The sequence below is a fragment of the Scophthalmus maximus genome, chromosome 21 (assembly GCF_022379125.1).
Source record: "Scophthalmus maximus strain ysfricsl-2021 chromosome 21, ASM2237912v1, whole genome shotgun sequence".
NCBI lineage: Eukaryota > Metazoa > Chordata > Actinopteri > Pleuronectiformes > Scophthalmidae > Scophthalmus > Scophthalmus maximus.
This window is the reverse complement of record NC_061535.1, coordinates 344857-361051: the sequence shown is the minus strand read 5'-3', so window position 1 is coordinate 361051 and position 16195 is coordinate 344857. Positions and strand designations below refer to the sequence as shown.

At 39.5% G+C, this 16195-nt stretch overlaps 1 protein-coding gene across 3 annotated transcripts in view; it reads left to right on the top strand.

Annotated features, from left to right (window-relative positions):
- The window catches only part of plxdc2b (plexin domain containing 2b), a 109976-nt gene that overhangs the window by 33242 nt on the left and 60539 nt on the right, over nucleotides 1–16195 (top strand). For all 3 annotated transcript variants that reach the window (XM_035618888.1, XM_035618887.1, XM_035618889.1), the window contains one exon: nucleotides 14347–14570. In XM_035618888.1, coding sequence (XP_035474781.1) covers nucleotides 14347–14570 — 224 coding nt within the window. The remainder of the gene's footprint in view (nucleotides 1–14346; nucleotides 14571–16195) is intronic.

Below are 16195 nucleotides of genomic sequence, written 5' to 3'. Positions count from 1 at the left end.
ATATGCAAGAGCAGGTGCTCACCACACTGTGTTTTTTTTCACCATTAAGGTAAGATATAAGTTTGTTCTTTGTTTTCTGATTCAGGTGTTACCAGGAACCAGTCTGATAAAGTTAATTGTCTAGGCCATAAAAACCATATCAGCAAAAGAGGGTCAAAAGTCAGTGTGACTCACTGTTTGCACAATATGTTTTGCAAGCTTGTGTCCTAATGCATTTTTTTCAAATGCTGTGCTTTGTTTCTCCTCTTAAGGAGATCTGCACTCAGTTATGGGTCCTGACAATTGACTCTATTGAGACAGTCAGCATTGAAGATATTACAAGCAGGTTTTTTATGTTTCAGCAAAAGACATGTCCCCTAAGCATCTCTATCTGCACTCATAATCTGAACCTCAGGGGATGTTTGTGTTCTAGTCCTTTGACTCGGAAAGATGTGACTAATTGTTGGCAAAACAAATCTCTGGTGTAATGAAGCGTTCATGATAGGCAGGAGGCCTCTCTCCAGAGGGGAGGTTGCCTTCCATTTTGTAGGTAAAGCTGGTTATCATTGAATTTTAGAAGCTTTGTGTCTGTTTTCCTCATGTGCACAGCCTGTCTTCTGCCAACTGTACTCTGCACTATTTAATTTCAAGTCTTAACTTGTCTCATGTGCTGATAATCTAAGATTTAGATACGTCTAATGTAATTAAGTTCTCCCATATATCACATTGCTCTTCACTGTATGAGCACTATTTGAAACTGGGTCTCCTCTACAGGTGCCGTCTACCTACTTTTAACTTTCTCCTGCAGTCAGCTCTTCAACTTTATGTGCTTGCTTAATGACAGGCTTCAATTTTAAGAGAGGATGTGAAAAAAAAGCAAGCTACAGCAGGTTAGAAGAGCACATCATGCTCTGCATAATTAAATCTGACAGACTGCTCTGCTTTATGCGGAGGGAGCAGTACTTTTATTGTTTTGATTTGAAAGGTCTGCTGTTGGATGACTTGGTATCAAACATTCTGTGCATTTAGAATATTTTAATTAATATAAAAGTGAAGCATGTGTTGTTTTGCGTGCACTGTGCTGTATGCAATCTATGATATATTAAGAGGAGCTTGTTTAACTCATATCTTGTTTGAAAGAAGATCAAACAGCAGCAGCCATCTCGTATTAAACCCTAATTATTAACTTATCAGTTACAGTGACTGCCACAGCTTTTCTGTGACAGCCGCTTGAGAGAGATGACCTTATGCATAATTTGGCTTGTGAGGGGCCATAAAGTGAGACTAGACTGGTGGCTCAGTGTCAGGCACAACCTACTCATTACGCCTCTGGTCATTGGAAGTTTGTTGACTTTATTTGTATTTTTTTATATTTTGGTTGACTAGAATGCTGATTCATTCATTCTAGTGCTGAAATGATTGATTTAGTTTAATTTTTTGATTCAGAAGTTGCACTATACAGCAAGTTCTGTATATAGAGCGATGAAGAAGTGATTTTCGGTGATGTAGCGTTAGATTGAGGTAGTGAAAATGTCAGCAATTTGGCAATATTTCAAGCCGGAAAATTTCCACAAGCAAAACAGTGACGTGTTCCATATATTATACAGTACTGTGAAAGATACAGACTAAAGGTATTTTATTTTTCTAAACTGTGGCGACACTTTAACAGTTTATTAAAGGAATTGTTATTAATTCCTATAGATTTGGGTTTGAAGTTGAACTATTTTGTTACTGCACTGTTTAAAACTTAAAAGTTTATTTGATAAATTGTGCACTTTAAAAGCTACTCAAAAGAAGTCATTGCTGTGTATTCCTAGATTTATTCATTTGTCTTCTTTTTCAACCACACTGTAAAACCTGATAAGTTAATATAACTCAAAAAATTTGAGAAAAACAGATTACATCGAAATGTTTAAGTTTCACTTACTACACTTTTTAAAGTTACATAAACACTCTAAATTAAGTTGTTCTAACTCAGTTATTTTACGTGACAAACTTAAATTTGTAAGTTAAACAAACATTCTAAATCAAGTAATTCTAACTTGGTTATTTTAGTGACACAAACTTAATTTTGTAAGTTAAACAAACATTCTAAATTAAGTAGTTCTAACTGGGTTATTTTACATGACACAAACTTAATTTTGTAAGTTAAACAAACATTCCTGATCAAGTACTTTTCACTTGGTATTTTGTTTTAACAGTACAAATGTAGCCAAGTATAGTTAACTTAAATATTGTATTAGAGTACTTAAATTATTTTTTGAGACTGATTACATTAAATGTTTTAAGTAGCTTTAACTCAAAATCCATGAATACACATATTTTGAGAAAACATTAAAAAGAAAAGATGTTAACACATACAATTCAAATGCACGTCACTATTTATTTAAAAAACAGAGCAAAGCACTCGGAAATGGCCTCCTGAGAAGTGGACAATTTGGACAAAATCCTACAATCATACAGTGCATGCTCAACTCTTAGGATAGACATTATATCACTGAACCCTAATCACTTCCGTACATTAAAACACTTATCCATAAAACTTCTTCAAACAGTGACAACAGAAATGTAACGGTATTTCCAAAGTAGTTCAGGACCTAAAAAAGAATGGGCTGAGGAAAGTTTTTCTTGAACCATCACTTCTAGAAGTGGACAATTGGAACATTGTATCACCAAACCTCTACACAGTTTTTCAAAAACTGTACAGAGCCTAAAAAATGGCTTCAGGATTTTTTTTTCTTAAACTATGATTTCTTTGAGTGAATAAAGTTATCGTATTTGCCACATGGCCCATGAATACCGTAGTTAGATAACAAAGAGTATTGCAGTATAAACAGTGGCAAAATGTTTTCCATACTAGTTTACACATCCATACAGTAAAACCCTCCATAAAACTTACTTTAAGTTGAACAGTAATACTTCTCAACACATCTATAAGATGTTGAAAAACAAACCAACTCCCAACTCCTCCTGTGTGTGTGTGTGTGTGTGTGTGTGTGTGTGTGTGTGTGTGTGCGTGTGTGTTTGTGTGCGTGTGCGTGTGTGTGTGAGAGGGATGTAGCGGAGCCAGTCAAGGAAAGTGGAAAATGTCAGTCTCTCTTTGCTTTTGCAGGCTGTCCTTGGTCAAACTGAGCATGCACTCCGATACACATCCATACAGTAAAACCCACCATAAAACTTTCTTTAAGTTGAACAGTAATACTTCTCAACACATCTATAAGATGTTGAAAAACAAAAAACAAACCAACTCCCAACTCCTCCTGTGTGTGTGTGTGTGTGTGTGTGTGTGTGTTTTAACCATCATCTCCTCGCAGCACATGCTGTGCACTTTGCCTTTGTAGGCTTTCAACAATGAGCAGCTCTTATCTGTGAAATGTGTGTGTTTGTGTGTGTGTGCTAAACGTGGTCACCAATCCCTCTCTGACACTTTTTTCCGAACTCCTGCCAAACTGACAGTAGTACATGTGAATAGGAAAAGTCAAATAAAAGGACAAACTTTGTCAGCTTTGTTCACACGTTAAGATTACTCCACTTCCATCAGGTCATTTTTAAAGGGCCCATATTATGCTCCAGGCACCTTTTCAGCCTGCCTCCACGTATATTTGGTTATCTGGGGTGTCTGCCAGCCCACGGAGAATGAAAAGAAAACAATGAGTCGTTGATTCGTGGTTTGGGTTGGCCGTGCAGACGGTCTGTAAACGAGCAGCGTCAAGTGACGTAAGTTGACTCCTGCTACTGGGGCGACCACGCCCCCAACCTGAGCAGCAACTCCCCCCTTAAAGTGCGGAAAAACAGATCGCATCTACGCCATAATTTTCTCCCCGCAAGCGAACGACGACCGCGGGCATTGCCAAGCTAGACTCGCGGCCGGCCGTTGGAGCTCGCAGCTCGCGGCCAGTCGTTGCAGCTCGCGGCTCGTGACCGGCCGGCGGAGCTCGCGGCTACCGGCCGTCCGCGAGCTCCGCAGGTAGGCCGGGATATCGTTAACGTTCTATCGCCCAGCCCCTTGTGCTCTGTGTGTAATTATGGAGAACGTGTTCGCTGTGCCTCCCGGGTCTCTACGTCGTGTTTGTGCCTTGTCACGTGCGACTGTTGTCATGGCAGCGCAACGCCGTAGTTGCGCAGCAGACCCGGGGAGGAGCGAGGCGGGGCTTTGTGGAACACGAAGGGAGGGGGGCGAGGAGTGAGCAGGAAAGCGCTGGAATCGACCATAGTCTCACAGGGCTGTTTATACAGAAAGAGGAGGGTGCTGTGTGGCTTGATCCTTGAGGTGTTTTGACATGGAATGGCAAAGACATGTAGTGCACACACCTGAAAACCAATGTAACTTGTGTAAAAGGGGGCATAATATGGGCCCCTAATATAACACCCTAGGCTTCAACTTTCCATCATCCAGGCCCATCAAGACTTTCTGGGTAAAATCAAATGTGTTGGCCAAGTCTTTGGGTAACTTAGATGCAGGGCATAAATCAGTGCAAAAAGCATGACAAATGCATCAGCAAATGTGTTGAAATCCATAACTGTGTTACCCTCAAGCACAACAGCAGTCCTGTCTGGACAGAAAAATGTGGCATCTGTTGAATTGGCACTGACCAACAGGAGCCCAACCGGTAGGTCGTCAATGTTTGGTTCATCAGACTGTGACCCCTGAAGAAGACAAGAAGAGACCTGTTAACCCAAATTGCCAAAGCTTTCTCTAGAATCTGTTTGCTGAAAAGTGCATCAGTGATATATCAGAAGACATTTTAAGAGAACTGTAAAAAAAATCACTTTTGATAAATGTAATTGGTTTTAGAGGTGAAATGTGTATGTCAATATAAAATATAACATAAAACTCTTCAATGTTGCTTCAAGTGCAGCATTTTGCAAAATTTTTTGCTTTCAAGTCAATTTGATATTTTCCCATCACAGCAACAAGAAAATACAAAAAACTTGTGTATTTCAGTCTACTTCCTTTGTGACAACAGAAAGTCAGTGAGAAATAGCTGCACAACATTTTATATCATGTGCTGCTCAGAACTTACCAATGATGCCTGGAACAGATCTTATGTAATTGTAATACAATTTAGAAAGTATTAATCATTCGGACATACACATTTAGAAACCTAAAGAGCTTAATTTCAAAGACATCCATAGGTGGGCATCATATTCAACACTGTTGAAGTAAGGTGGGATCATATTCAATACCTGTTGAATATGACGATGCATGTTTTTTGTTTTCTGATTTGCATCCATTCTATACCCTACAATAACTACAATTCTTATGGTAATACTCAAAACCCTGCAACTGGAACCTGAATGAAATCCGAGTGATAAAGACACGTTTAATGACTTCTTCCTCACTGACAAAATTAAGCTTTTGATGACACCAGGACAGCTCATACTTTTGCAAACATTTTTTTTATTATTCTAAATTTAACTAAGAAAAAATAAGAGAATTTTCTTCCCAAGCAACTGAAACAATGTAACTCTTTGACAAAAATAAATAGTTGTTTTCCAAGATCAACTGACCAAAATTCTAATTCTGAACTATAAATTACACACCTCCCACTGCTTCAGAAATCCAGAGTCATCCTCCTGTAGATATGCTGGAAGTGCACGGAGGACAGCAGCACGTCTGACATGGACGTGAACTTGTTCCTTGAGCATGAGAACATATTCTTGCTTCACTTAGGATTCTTAAGATCGTAGTCACACAATACCATCACAATAAAGAGCTCTCTCATGTCTGAAGAAATGAGGGTTTCTAAAACAGTTAAACCAAAATCAACTGTAATATTACTTTCAGTCACTAAGAAGCATAATCAACTAACCTGGAGGCCATAAGTGCAAAAGAGCTGACTCAGAACATCAGCTACTTTCCCTGTCCGTGCAGCTTTCTTCCTGAACAAGCTCTGAAGACGGGGAGCATGTCGGTCCAACTCTGCATAGAAGTGGTTCTTCAGGTTGATGTTTGCAATTCTGTGAAACTCGGCACAGACCTGCACAAATATTTAATTTTAAAGGTGGTCTGTATTAACTTTGCAATCAGGTTAAGGTTTTTGTCGCTCCTCTGAACTTCATCTACAATTTGTAGTCTGAATTGCTCAAGACTTGCCCCATCTTCACCTCTTAGTATCTTTTAATATCTCTTAATATCAATATGGTATGCTGGGAGACATACTGTGTCATTTGGAAGTCCCCCAGCGTGGCCTGCAGAAACAAACATACCATTTGCATAGTCTGTGCCATTAATGGAGACCTTTAATGTACTGTATCATGTTTTGGCTATCTGTCTTTGTCTCTATGAAGTATTTTGCCACTTGAGGCAGTGTGGCAATTTGGACAGAGGTGACACTTGAGGCTTGTGTATGGGGTCTGAAAAATGATGGCGCACTGAAGTGATAAGCCATCATGTGCTGATGCCTCGTAGCAAGAGTTTTCAAGACATTCTTGAAATTGTGTGTGTCATGTATCACCCGTTTGAAAAAGCGATGTTTTCCCTGGAATCTCATGGTTTTTCTCAACGTTTTGTTAGTTCTGGGTAGTGCTCAACGTAATGATGCTTGGGTCGGAGCTTAAAGTCCGGGAACACTGCTTGAAGACCCTGTCTGTGATCACTTATTTTAGTCTGCATGTACCCAATGGATTCTTCAGTGAAAGATGGAGACAACACCAACTGCATGATTTCTTTAAGGTCCATCAATATAGCCCATGCTTCATCTCCATCAGGGACTTGACTTCCTACCATAAGAGGGAATAACCTCAGCAAAGTTGAATTTTCATGCCCATTCCCACCAATGCTTTGTTTGGCTGCAAAATTCTTTGGAATTAGTTGTGGTTTATCGAGCCTATCGGAGTGCTGATATGGAAATGTGCGAATTTTTGTGTTTAGATATTCAAGAGTGAAATACTTAAGACGAATCATCTGATGAATGCACTAAGCCAACTCAACTGGCACAATACCCTCAAACAGGTCATGAAGTATATCAGGCGGGAAACCAGCATGAAAATGCAGCAATGCCTTGCTGAGAGCACACTCACCCGTAACACCAAAGTGAGTTGCATTTTCTCCTTGCAGAACATTCTGAACATGAAGATCATGACTGGCTCTGGTTCACATGCTAAACTCCCCTTCAGAGACTTCACTGGACTGCATCTGGTCTCTACTACAGCAACAGAATCTGCAGACATAGTGTCCTCTGAAACACTGCACAAAGCCTGCAAGACTATGGGCAGCCAAATTATCAGCCGCGACACACAACACAGTACCCCTGATACACTGACCAACTGTTTCAATGAAAATGCCATCCTCCTCGAGAGTGCACAAGTCTTTTAACAAAGGTGAAAGAACACTTTGATAACCACACTTCTGCAGATCAGGTACTTTGCACAGCAGAGCTAGCTGTATGACATGCAGGTTGGACCTATACTGACTAGGTACATTGCCAAGCAACCAGTATACTGCACAAAGCTTGTGGATCTTTCTAGATGTGCCCAAAGGATTAGCCAGTTCAATGTCATCCACATACAAAATTAGCGACAATTTCAGCTCTCCTGCTTCTGACAATAACTGATTTCCTTTCAAATATGTTCCATCTTCATGAGACATGTACATTCCAGGTGGTGATGGCTTGGTTTCTTGAATCTTGTCCATGAGATCAGTATTTTTAAACATTGTTTGAAGCATCTGTAGTATTGGAACATACACTGCTGTGTGTCCACTGGAATCAACAGTATATTGCACTGGCATAACCAGAGGGTAGTTACTCCTTACAAATGTTTCCCTCCACTTAGCAGTGGACAGTTCTGCACTGACAAAAACATTACTTTTCATGATAGCTTCAACTAATTCATGAAGAACGGCATCACTGATTGACTGATTATGCTCTTGAAAAATCCTGATGACAGAGTCTCTGACGAGAGGTTTGGACAATGAGAATATTTGCACCAAATTTTCAACTATGTCCTGTATAGCCATCTCTGATACATGAAGAACACTGTTCATTTTCAAGAACAAAGAAGCCAAATTATTTTTCAATTGAATTTGCAATCCACCAGTGTCATCTGTTGACTCAAGAGGATAACACTCAGGAGAATTCTGAGACGGACCACCGTGATCAGATTCAACTTGACTCGGTATCGGTTGGCTGTTGGTCTCTGTCAAGACAATATCAGCCTAAAATCTGACACATCACAGTCTGGATGATTCCTACTTTTGTGGGCATTGAATGATGAGTACACATTAGAACGGTAGTGACAATATTTGAATGGGCAATCCACCTCATGTTGTTTTAAATGTGTCCTGAAATGACTAAGAAGACTGTGATCATTAAACGGCTGCTTGAATCCACACACAGGACAGATGAATGACACACATCCCACCTGATTTTCATTAGGCTCAGGTGTCTGACTATGTAACCATGTTAGGTGAATTTTCAATGCATTTACTGACTGAAATGTGCTGATACAGTCATCATACAGACAAGGCAGAGGACTGACTGAGGAAATATTGCTATGTTGTAAACGATAGTGTTCAAGCAACTGTGCACTTTTATCGAAGACTGCAGCACAATGTTTGCACTTCCAAGCCATTGGATCCAATTCACAACTCTAACATGCATAGTGAAAACAATTATGAACAGGTTTTTTATGATTTTCCGTGTTGTGCATTGATTCACATTTTAGCAACATACCAGGTAGAAGACTCCGTAAATCAGTCAGTTGCTTCAGCTTCAGCCTTAATAAAAAAGAAGATTAAAAAAGTTACTTAGGTTGCAACACATTCACAAAAGCACTATGGACAATAAGTTGTAAGCATTTAACACTTACAACTTAGATAACATTACAGGCATATTATGAAATGTGACAGAGAGCAGGCAGCCAATGCATGTCTTCCTGAAGCTTTGCTATATTCCAAACTAGTTAAACAAGCTAATTAACGTGAATGCATTTAACCTCTGTGACAAAATAAAGTCCTTAGTTATCCATAGAAAGAAAAAAAATCTTCCAAATGTCCTTATATCAATAGACAAAGATCTCGGATCGAGAAGAGACCTTACTTTAATTTTTTTTTCCTTAACATTTTTATAAATGTTTAAATCCTTAGCCTAACATTATTAACTGTTTGGAAGTCAGGTTACGACGTACAGACCGGGGACATTGGACTGTGATAATGTTAGTTATTTCCCACACTGATTACAAGCCTAAATTATATCGTTAACTTGCCTTACAAAAATGCAGAGCACAATGGTAACGTTACAGCAGTAATGTTATTGCATGAAATGAATGTAACATTAAAACCTCTTTGCAAACCATTAACTCATGCACAGACATGTCAGGCCGACATTTTGTGGTAACATTTGTAAAAAGAAAAATCTCCAGAAAACTTTTACACAAAATACACTTTCCACTTCAAGATGGGGAAAAAATTCTAAATAAAATGGCTTCCAATTTTTAATTATTTTTAACATGTGACGATGCGGATATTAGGCTGATAAATAGGGCTGCAACTAACGACTATTTTGATAGTCGACAAGTCATCGATTATTGAAACGATTACTAATCGGAAACTAATCAGATAATAAATCACAGTGAAGTCCAAGAGTATCACTTTTTTCTTTAGCACTACAGTAAAATATTAATGTTCAGTGTTTTCAGCAGTGGGTACCCCGGCAATCTTCTTGTCGCATTTCTCTTCCACTGTGAGCAGCAGCAATGGCGGGCTTTTCCACAGGCTTGGTGAAGAAGCACGTACGCACGTGTGTGACGTCAGAGGGATAACTAAAACTATTTGAGTACAATGACAAAAATAATTAAAGTGGTTGAGCACTGTAAACTTAAAATTACAAATTTGTTCTTATGACTTGCAAAAATAGAGGTGAATTAACTTTTATAAATGTTTGGGTTAACACAACCCAATTTCTTTAACAAGCTTTTACTTTTCGGGCTTACAGTGCATCAGACTAGGGTTGGGCGATAAAACGATAAAGATATTTATCGCAAAATTGCTTTTCCTCATTAAATATAAGAAATGGTCGATAGAACTTTGATAGAATTAATTCCATCCATGTTTTGACAGACAACACGAACAGCCAATGACAATGAGAATAGTGCCGTGCCGAACTAAGTGCCGTCAAGTTAGGTAGAAGCGTAGCACAAGCAGCCTGTAGCAGCTCACGTTAATGTTATGGGCTACTGCACCGTGCTCATCGTACGTCAGGAGTGAGAGCGAGATAAAAGAGAAAATGAAGACAGGAAATGTTAACTTGATCGACTGTGTTACCACAGGCTCAAAAGCACAGGCTCAAAAGAAGAATACATTGTTTAAAAGAAGCGTCCGAGGAATTCGGTATGGAGACATTTTGGCTGTTTAAAGTCCGACAAGAAGCAAAGTAGCATCATGTGCACTGCAAATTGTGTTGAAAGCATTTGTAGCAGTTGCAGCATTTGTATTTATACAACCTCATTATACAGCAGCAGTTGTGCAATTTTTACCGTACATTTGTCATGTTCAACATCTGACAAAATAAATAATATTTAAACTAAAAATGTATCTTATATATCTATAGTATATCTTCACATCTCACAACCTTTAAGCTTGACAGAAATAGTGATTTGATTTATATTGTGATATATATAGATATCGATCAAAATGAAAAAAATGATCGTGATAAGATTTTTTTCCATATCGCCCAGGCCTAGTTATGACTGTCAAACTAGATAATAAAAACAAGTTCTATATTATTATTTTTTAGTATGTATCTGTTCTTCCGCTCAGCTACTACCCAACGGCTTGATACTCCCTCACTGCGTGTTTTTTCAGCCACCGATCATCTAAATCCCATCTGTTTTCTGTCCTGGTTCCTCAGTGGTCGCTTTGGACAAAAGCGTCTGCTAAATGAATGTAATGTTTAACCCGAACCAGGCCCTACAACAATGATAGTAATCATTATTTCCATACAGGGTTAGTAGCGAACAGCTGTTAAAATACCCTATATAAGTTGAATTTTTTTTTAATGCCCTGGTAACGGATCGGTACTCTGTATTGGACGATGCACAAAGTCCAGGTATTGGAATCGTAAAAAAATATATCGGAACAAGGCTGCTTGACAGTCAGGGTGAAGGTATGTGGGGGCTTTCAGAGGCTCTGAAGGGGAAAGTAGGGGGAAAGATTTTCTTTTCACACAAAAGGCGAGGAACAGTCTTGCACTGAGAAGAAGCCTTGTCCTGATGGGGGGTTATTTTAGGTGTCCCTCAGGGGTCTGCCCTCACTGCCCTCCGTAACGTTTACAAAAGACTCTCGGCTTCCCTTGGATAGTAAGAAATTCCGCTGTTCCTGAATCGTTAGTTATAGAAGTGGTGTACACAAGAGACATGCAGGTGCATGTGGTCCTATAAAGGGGGAGTCATGATGACTGTTCTCAGAGCATGCTGGGAAAAGAGCAGCCATTTATTCAAAGCCCCTATGCTGTGGTCATGGTATATTTTAAAGCATCTGCTGGTTGCCAGCTTTCCACTGTATATTAAGGAACTGAAAAAGATCCTTTAAAGGATAAAATTAGCTGTTAACGTGTTAGTGGAATGGAATGTGTAGGTACCTCTTGGAAAAGAGTATGTAACTTCTGCTGACAGGAATATTTTGTCCACATCGATGAGACTAATGACAATTAGGTAATTAATGGTGCAGCTAGAGTGAGTGCCAGGAAATACAAGGCCACAGATATACTTGCTTTAAATAACACTTTCGTGTGCGCGTGAGAGCTGCTTTGCATTACATCTGTATAGGTGAATAACACTACATATCTGCAAAATGCAACATGCACATGAACTGTAGGGGCAGTAGGGGCAGTTTTGTGATGTGACACGGTAGTTTTGAAGACAAGCTAATAGACAAAGGGTGTGTCCGGCAAGCGGTAACTTTCAATTTTTCTTATCTGACTCAAAAAACAATTAGCTGTAAATGGTGAAGTTCTTTCATACTCTCTCCTGCACATTCTGCTGTGTGCAGTCCTCTTTGTTTTTGGCTTTGCAAATTCCCATTATAAAGGGAATCTGCCAGCCTTCACTTTGGGTGAATTAGCACCCTAAGCCTATTTACTTGCTCTCACAGACCCCTTTCTCCCCTCCTGAGAACCACTAGTCCGATGCCCAGAAAGAGGAGGACAAGTGAGGACGACAAGGAGAACGAAATGTGAGCTTGAGAGAAAAGAGACAACAGGGAAAGGAGAAAGAAAATCTGCCTGGCTATTTAAACCCAATGACCTCCCAATAACACAGAAATCAGGATTTTTTTCTGTCCTGAAGCAAAAATAATTTGAATAGCTGCCACAGCATGCAAGCAAAATTTGCAGTTAATTACTAATTGGCTTTTGCTGCGGAGTCCTATTAGGATCACAGAGAACAGGAGCTTTGTCTGAGCATGATGAGTATTAGCCTGAAGGCAGGGTAATCCGTCTACAGTCCATCACAGGACAAACAGATGCAAGCCTGTCTCAGTCTTCTATTCCTCATACCTTCAGCAGAAGGCTGGATTCGTCTTTAGCCTTTATTTTCTTCACTGATGGCTGAAAATTGTTTTGTCAATTCAGCCATATGTTTCCTTGGTAAAAAGCTGAGTGAATAGACTTAGAATTCCACAAGAACAGTCATGATGCAGGAAAAGCTTTTGATCATGAACAGTTATTGGCCTGGTTTTTTAATTAACCAAAAATAAACTGTCTGAAACTGCAAATGTGCACTGTGGAGTTTTCTCAAACAAAAGCTTTTTTTACATTCATTAATACTCACCAAAACGTATTATATTTATATTTGAGGCAGTAAACAGTGAGTTTGCTGTATTAAGGAGGAATATAGGTGAATCCTTAAGAGCAGGAGGAGACCAATATTGAGGGTTAACCAGCTGAGACTCATCATTAAGTTATATGATTACCCACTGATGCACATTTGAATGTGAATTCCACTCAGATAGAATAAAAGGGTCTGGAGGACCTCTTGAGCTGTTTGAGTTTGTTCTTCCTCATTCTGACTCATTCTATTTCAGGAAAAACAAAAACTTATACTGACGCAGAACAGTTCACCCCTTATCCAGCAATCTGTCTCAGGCTTGGTAATCAAGTCAATGTATACATTAACACGTAACCATATCTCCCCTGTCAGCAGCACCTTGTCTGTGACTCTAAGATGGGGTTGAATGGCGATGACTGTGGTCAACTGGTCTGTGTGATGGCTGCTGAATGTGCATCTGTTTCAGACAGAAAGAGAATTCTCCCCAAAGCAATGAGAAACGTCTGCAGTGACGTTGAATTATGAGGGAGCGGCACAAGATTAATGGCTTAAACAGTTACCACCTCAGTGACTTTGTGTAGACTGAGAGCGACGGAGTAAACGAGGAGCGCGGAGAAAAGGAGAAAAGTTGAGAGTGAGAGACAGAGGCAGACACCTGATACTGCCCTCAAAAGTTACTGTTTGTGCGTGCGTCCTTGAGACCTGTAAGTTGTTTATTATTTTGTGATTAAGTTGGTTCCTCATAGTTAATTAGTTAGCATGTTTGGCCAGATCCTGCATGATTAGCTTGAGTCCACACTATTTATTCTGCAGCCGTGCCTTTTTTGCCATTCTGTTGGTGAAGTGGTTGAGTTAATGTCTTCATATTATATCTATATCTATCTATATATATATATATATATATATATATATATATCTATATATATATATATATATATATGTGTGTGTGTATATATAGTCGACAATAATATGTATACCATTTGTGCATTTATTAATTTAGGTTGTATAAGTTATATGTTTACTTCATGGTAGTGATCCAAGTGATTTCTGCATTTCTGTTCCCAGAATCACGTTCACTCAGACACGTGCACTGAGGCACGTTCACATTCATGTTCATTCCATTCAATGTAAATCCCATTCACCTGCTTCCCATCTTCTGTACTGTGCTGAAGACTATTAAAGCCTGAAAAGAGAGAAGTCGTCGCCATCTGTGTTTTAATAGACACACCTGGAGCGAAGCTTGAAGCTGAATCAGCTAAGCAGTAGAATCGTTAGACATACAGTCCTTTTATACAATCCTTACTAACACTTTGACTATTGTGCCTAATGTGAAAGTAAAATATTGTCCCATGTTATTATCTTGCTTTTGCACCTCACCAATATGTAACACAAATCAACAAATTACCCTTTCAGTTTGACAAACACATGGGTTTAAAAATTCAAATCTAATTTCGGTTGAATATTAGATGCTGTATTATTGCACCAATTATAGTACATTTGTGACTTCCTTCTGTATATATATCCACATGACATTACAGCTTTAATGTGATTTAGCATGGACCATACACTGATGACCTTTCACTTTTTTCCCTGTTCTCTCAGGTATCTCTTACTCATATGTGGCGAAGCAGGCAAGAGATGAGGATGCAGCAGTGGACTTGAAGCTGTACAGTCACCGGTGGAGAAGATGGGTTCCCCCAAAACCTCGTAACATGGACAGTAACAGGGCCAGCCAGGAGCAGGACCAAGAGCCTGAGCAGGAAGAGCCTGAAGCATTCCCAGGCCTGCTCTCAGCAGAAGAAAGAGACAACAGCTCCCAGATCGAGGTACGTGTTGATTCACCCTGAGACTGTGCAACTGATCACAGATAAGATGAGAGTGTGGAATATGCAAATGAAAACACAGGGGCCTGGGCGTTAAAAAAATATTTGTATTTGAGGTTTCACTGAAAGTCCTGGTAGTTTTTGACCAGTCAGAACTTTTAATATATAACACAGCCATGAGTTTTTTGTTTGTTTTTGATGATGGTTGGGGTAGATAATCCCAATCACATTTGTTAACACTATCAAAGTCTGCGATCTTAGCCATCATGGACATTAAGTGTCATTGTGACAGTTCAGATTAGTGCAGCTTAACAATGTGGATGACACTATAAACCTTCCGGTCTAGTGACGAACGCAACTTATATTAACATGATAATTGCTTAAAGTCAGCCGTACCTAAAAATACGCCTTCCCTGGAGCAATTATAAATTTCCTTAGAAGGTTGGTTGTTTAGTAATGAAAAAGAAGACTCAGTGGGGCCTTGCGGCCTGAGGATAAATAGTATATTTCAAATCAAGCTCAGCCCTCAGGTTTTCATCTACCTTCTGTGGGACTATATAATTTTAAGCGTGACCTTGGAGAGACCAGAACAGGAAATAACCCAGCCTCATACAGTTCCAAGTGGTATGTGGACCTGCTGGAGATTTATTTGTGGGGTTTGGCCTGTGTTTGTGTCTATGTAAATGAAAGGCATCACCCTTTACGCATCTCTTGTTGTGGCTCCTTAGCTGGTGGATAGCATTCAGTCAAAATGATACGGGAATGATATCATCTCAGGTCCACAGCCCCACATCTCTCAGCGAGCTTTGATTGTGAGCTGTAAACATTCATGCACACACACACACACACACACACATACACACACACAGACCACTTCAAATTAAAGCATTTATGTATGGACACAAACATAAATGTAAACACACATTAATGCATAAACCCATACATATCACTTCAGATGTTGCACACACACGCACACACACACAAATGTCCTCCCAAATTGTTGTCGTTCTCATTTGTTGTTCCCAATGGAAAAGCAGTCCACAGTAAAAACACCCTTTCATTCCCCCCATCATTACCCACCATGCACGCCTGCACACACACATACACACACACACACACACACACACACACATATCTTGATTCTCAGATGGCTTCTTTTTATTGAAGGACCTTAAACTGAGGAAGGAAGAGGAGAGCACAAAGCTATATATGTCCAATCTGTGATGGCAAACACATTCCAAGAGTTATGATGCGTCACAATTTATGTCTTGGCACACCTGCTTCCCTTCAGCCTGCTCTGTTTTCTGTAGCTAGTGATCTGCAACCATATTTCTGTCGAGAAAAATTTAAATTTCATAATTACAGTGTGTCTCGTCTAGTGGCCATAGTGCGCTATAGTCTGTTGAAGTTCCTTTTTGCATAGCAGCAGGTTTTGCCACATGTACAGTGGAGGAATACCAAACAGCAGTTCTTAACAATGAAGAATTAAACCAGTCTTATTTGTGCTTGAATCACTATTACTGTATATCATAATTTTATTTTCCATGGATCAAGTTTCCACTTCATAGAACAGAAAACTTTGTCTTTCTTCCATTGTCTCTGCTTTGAGATCAGTCTGTGGTTAGGTT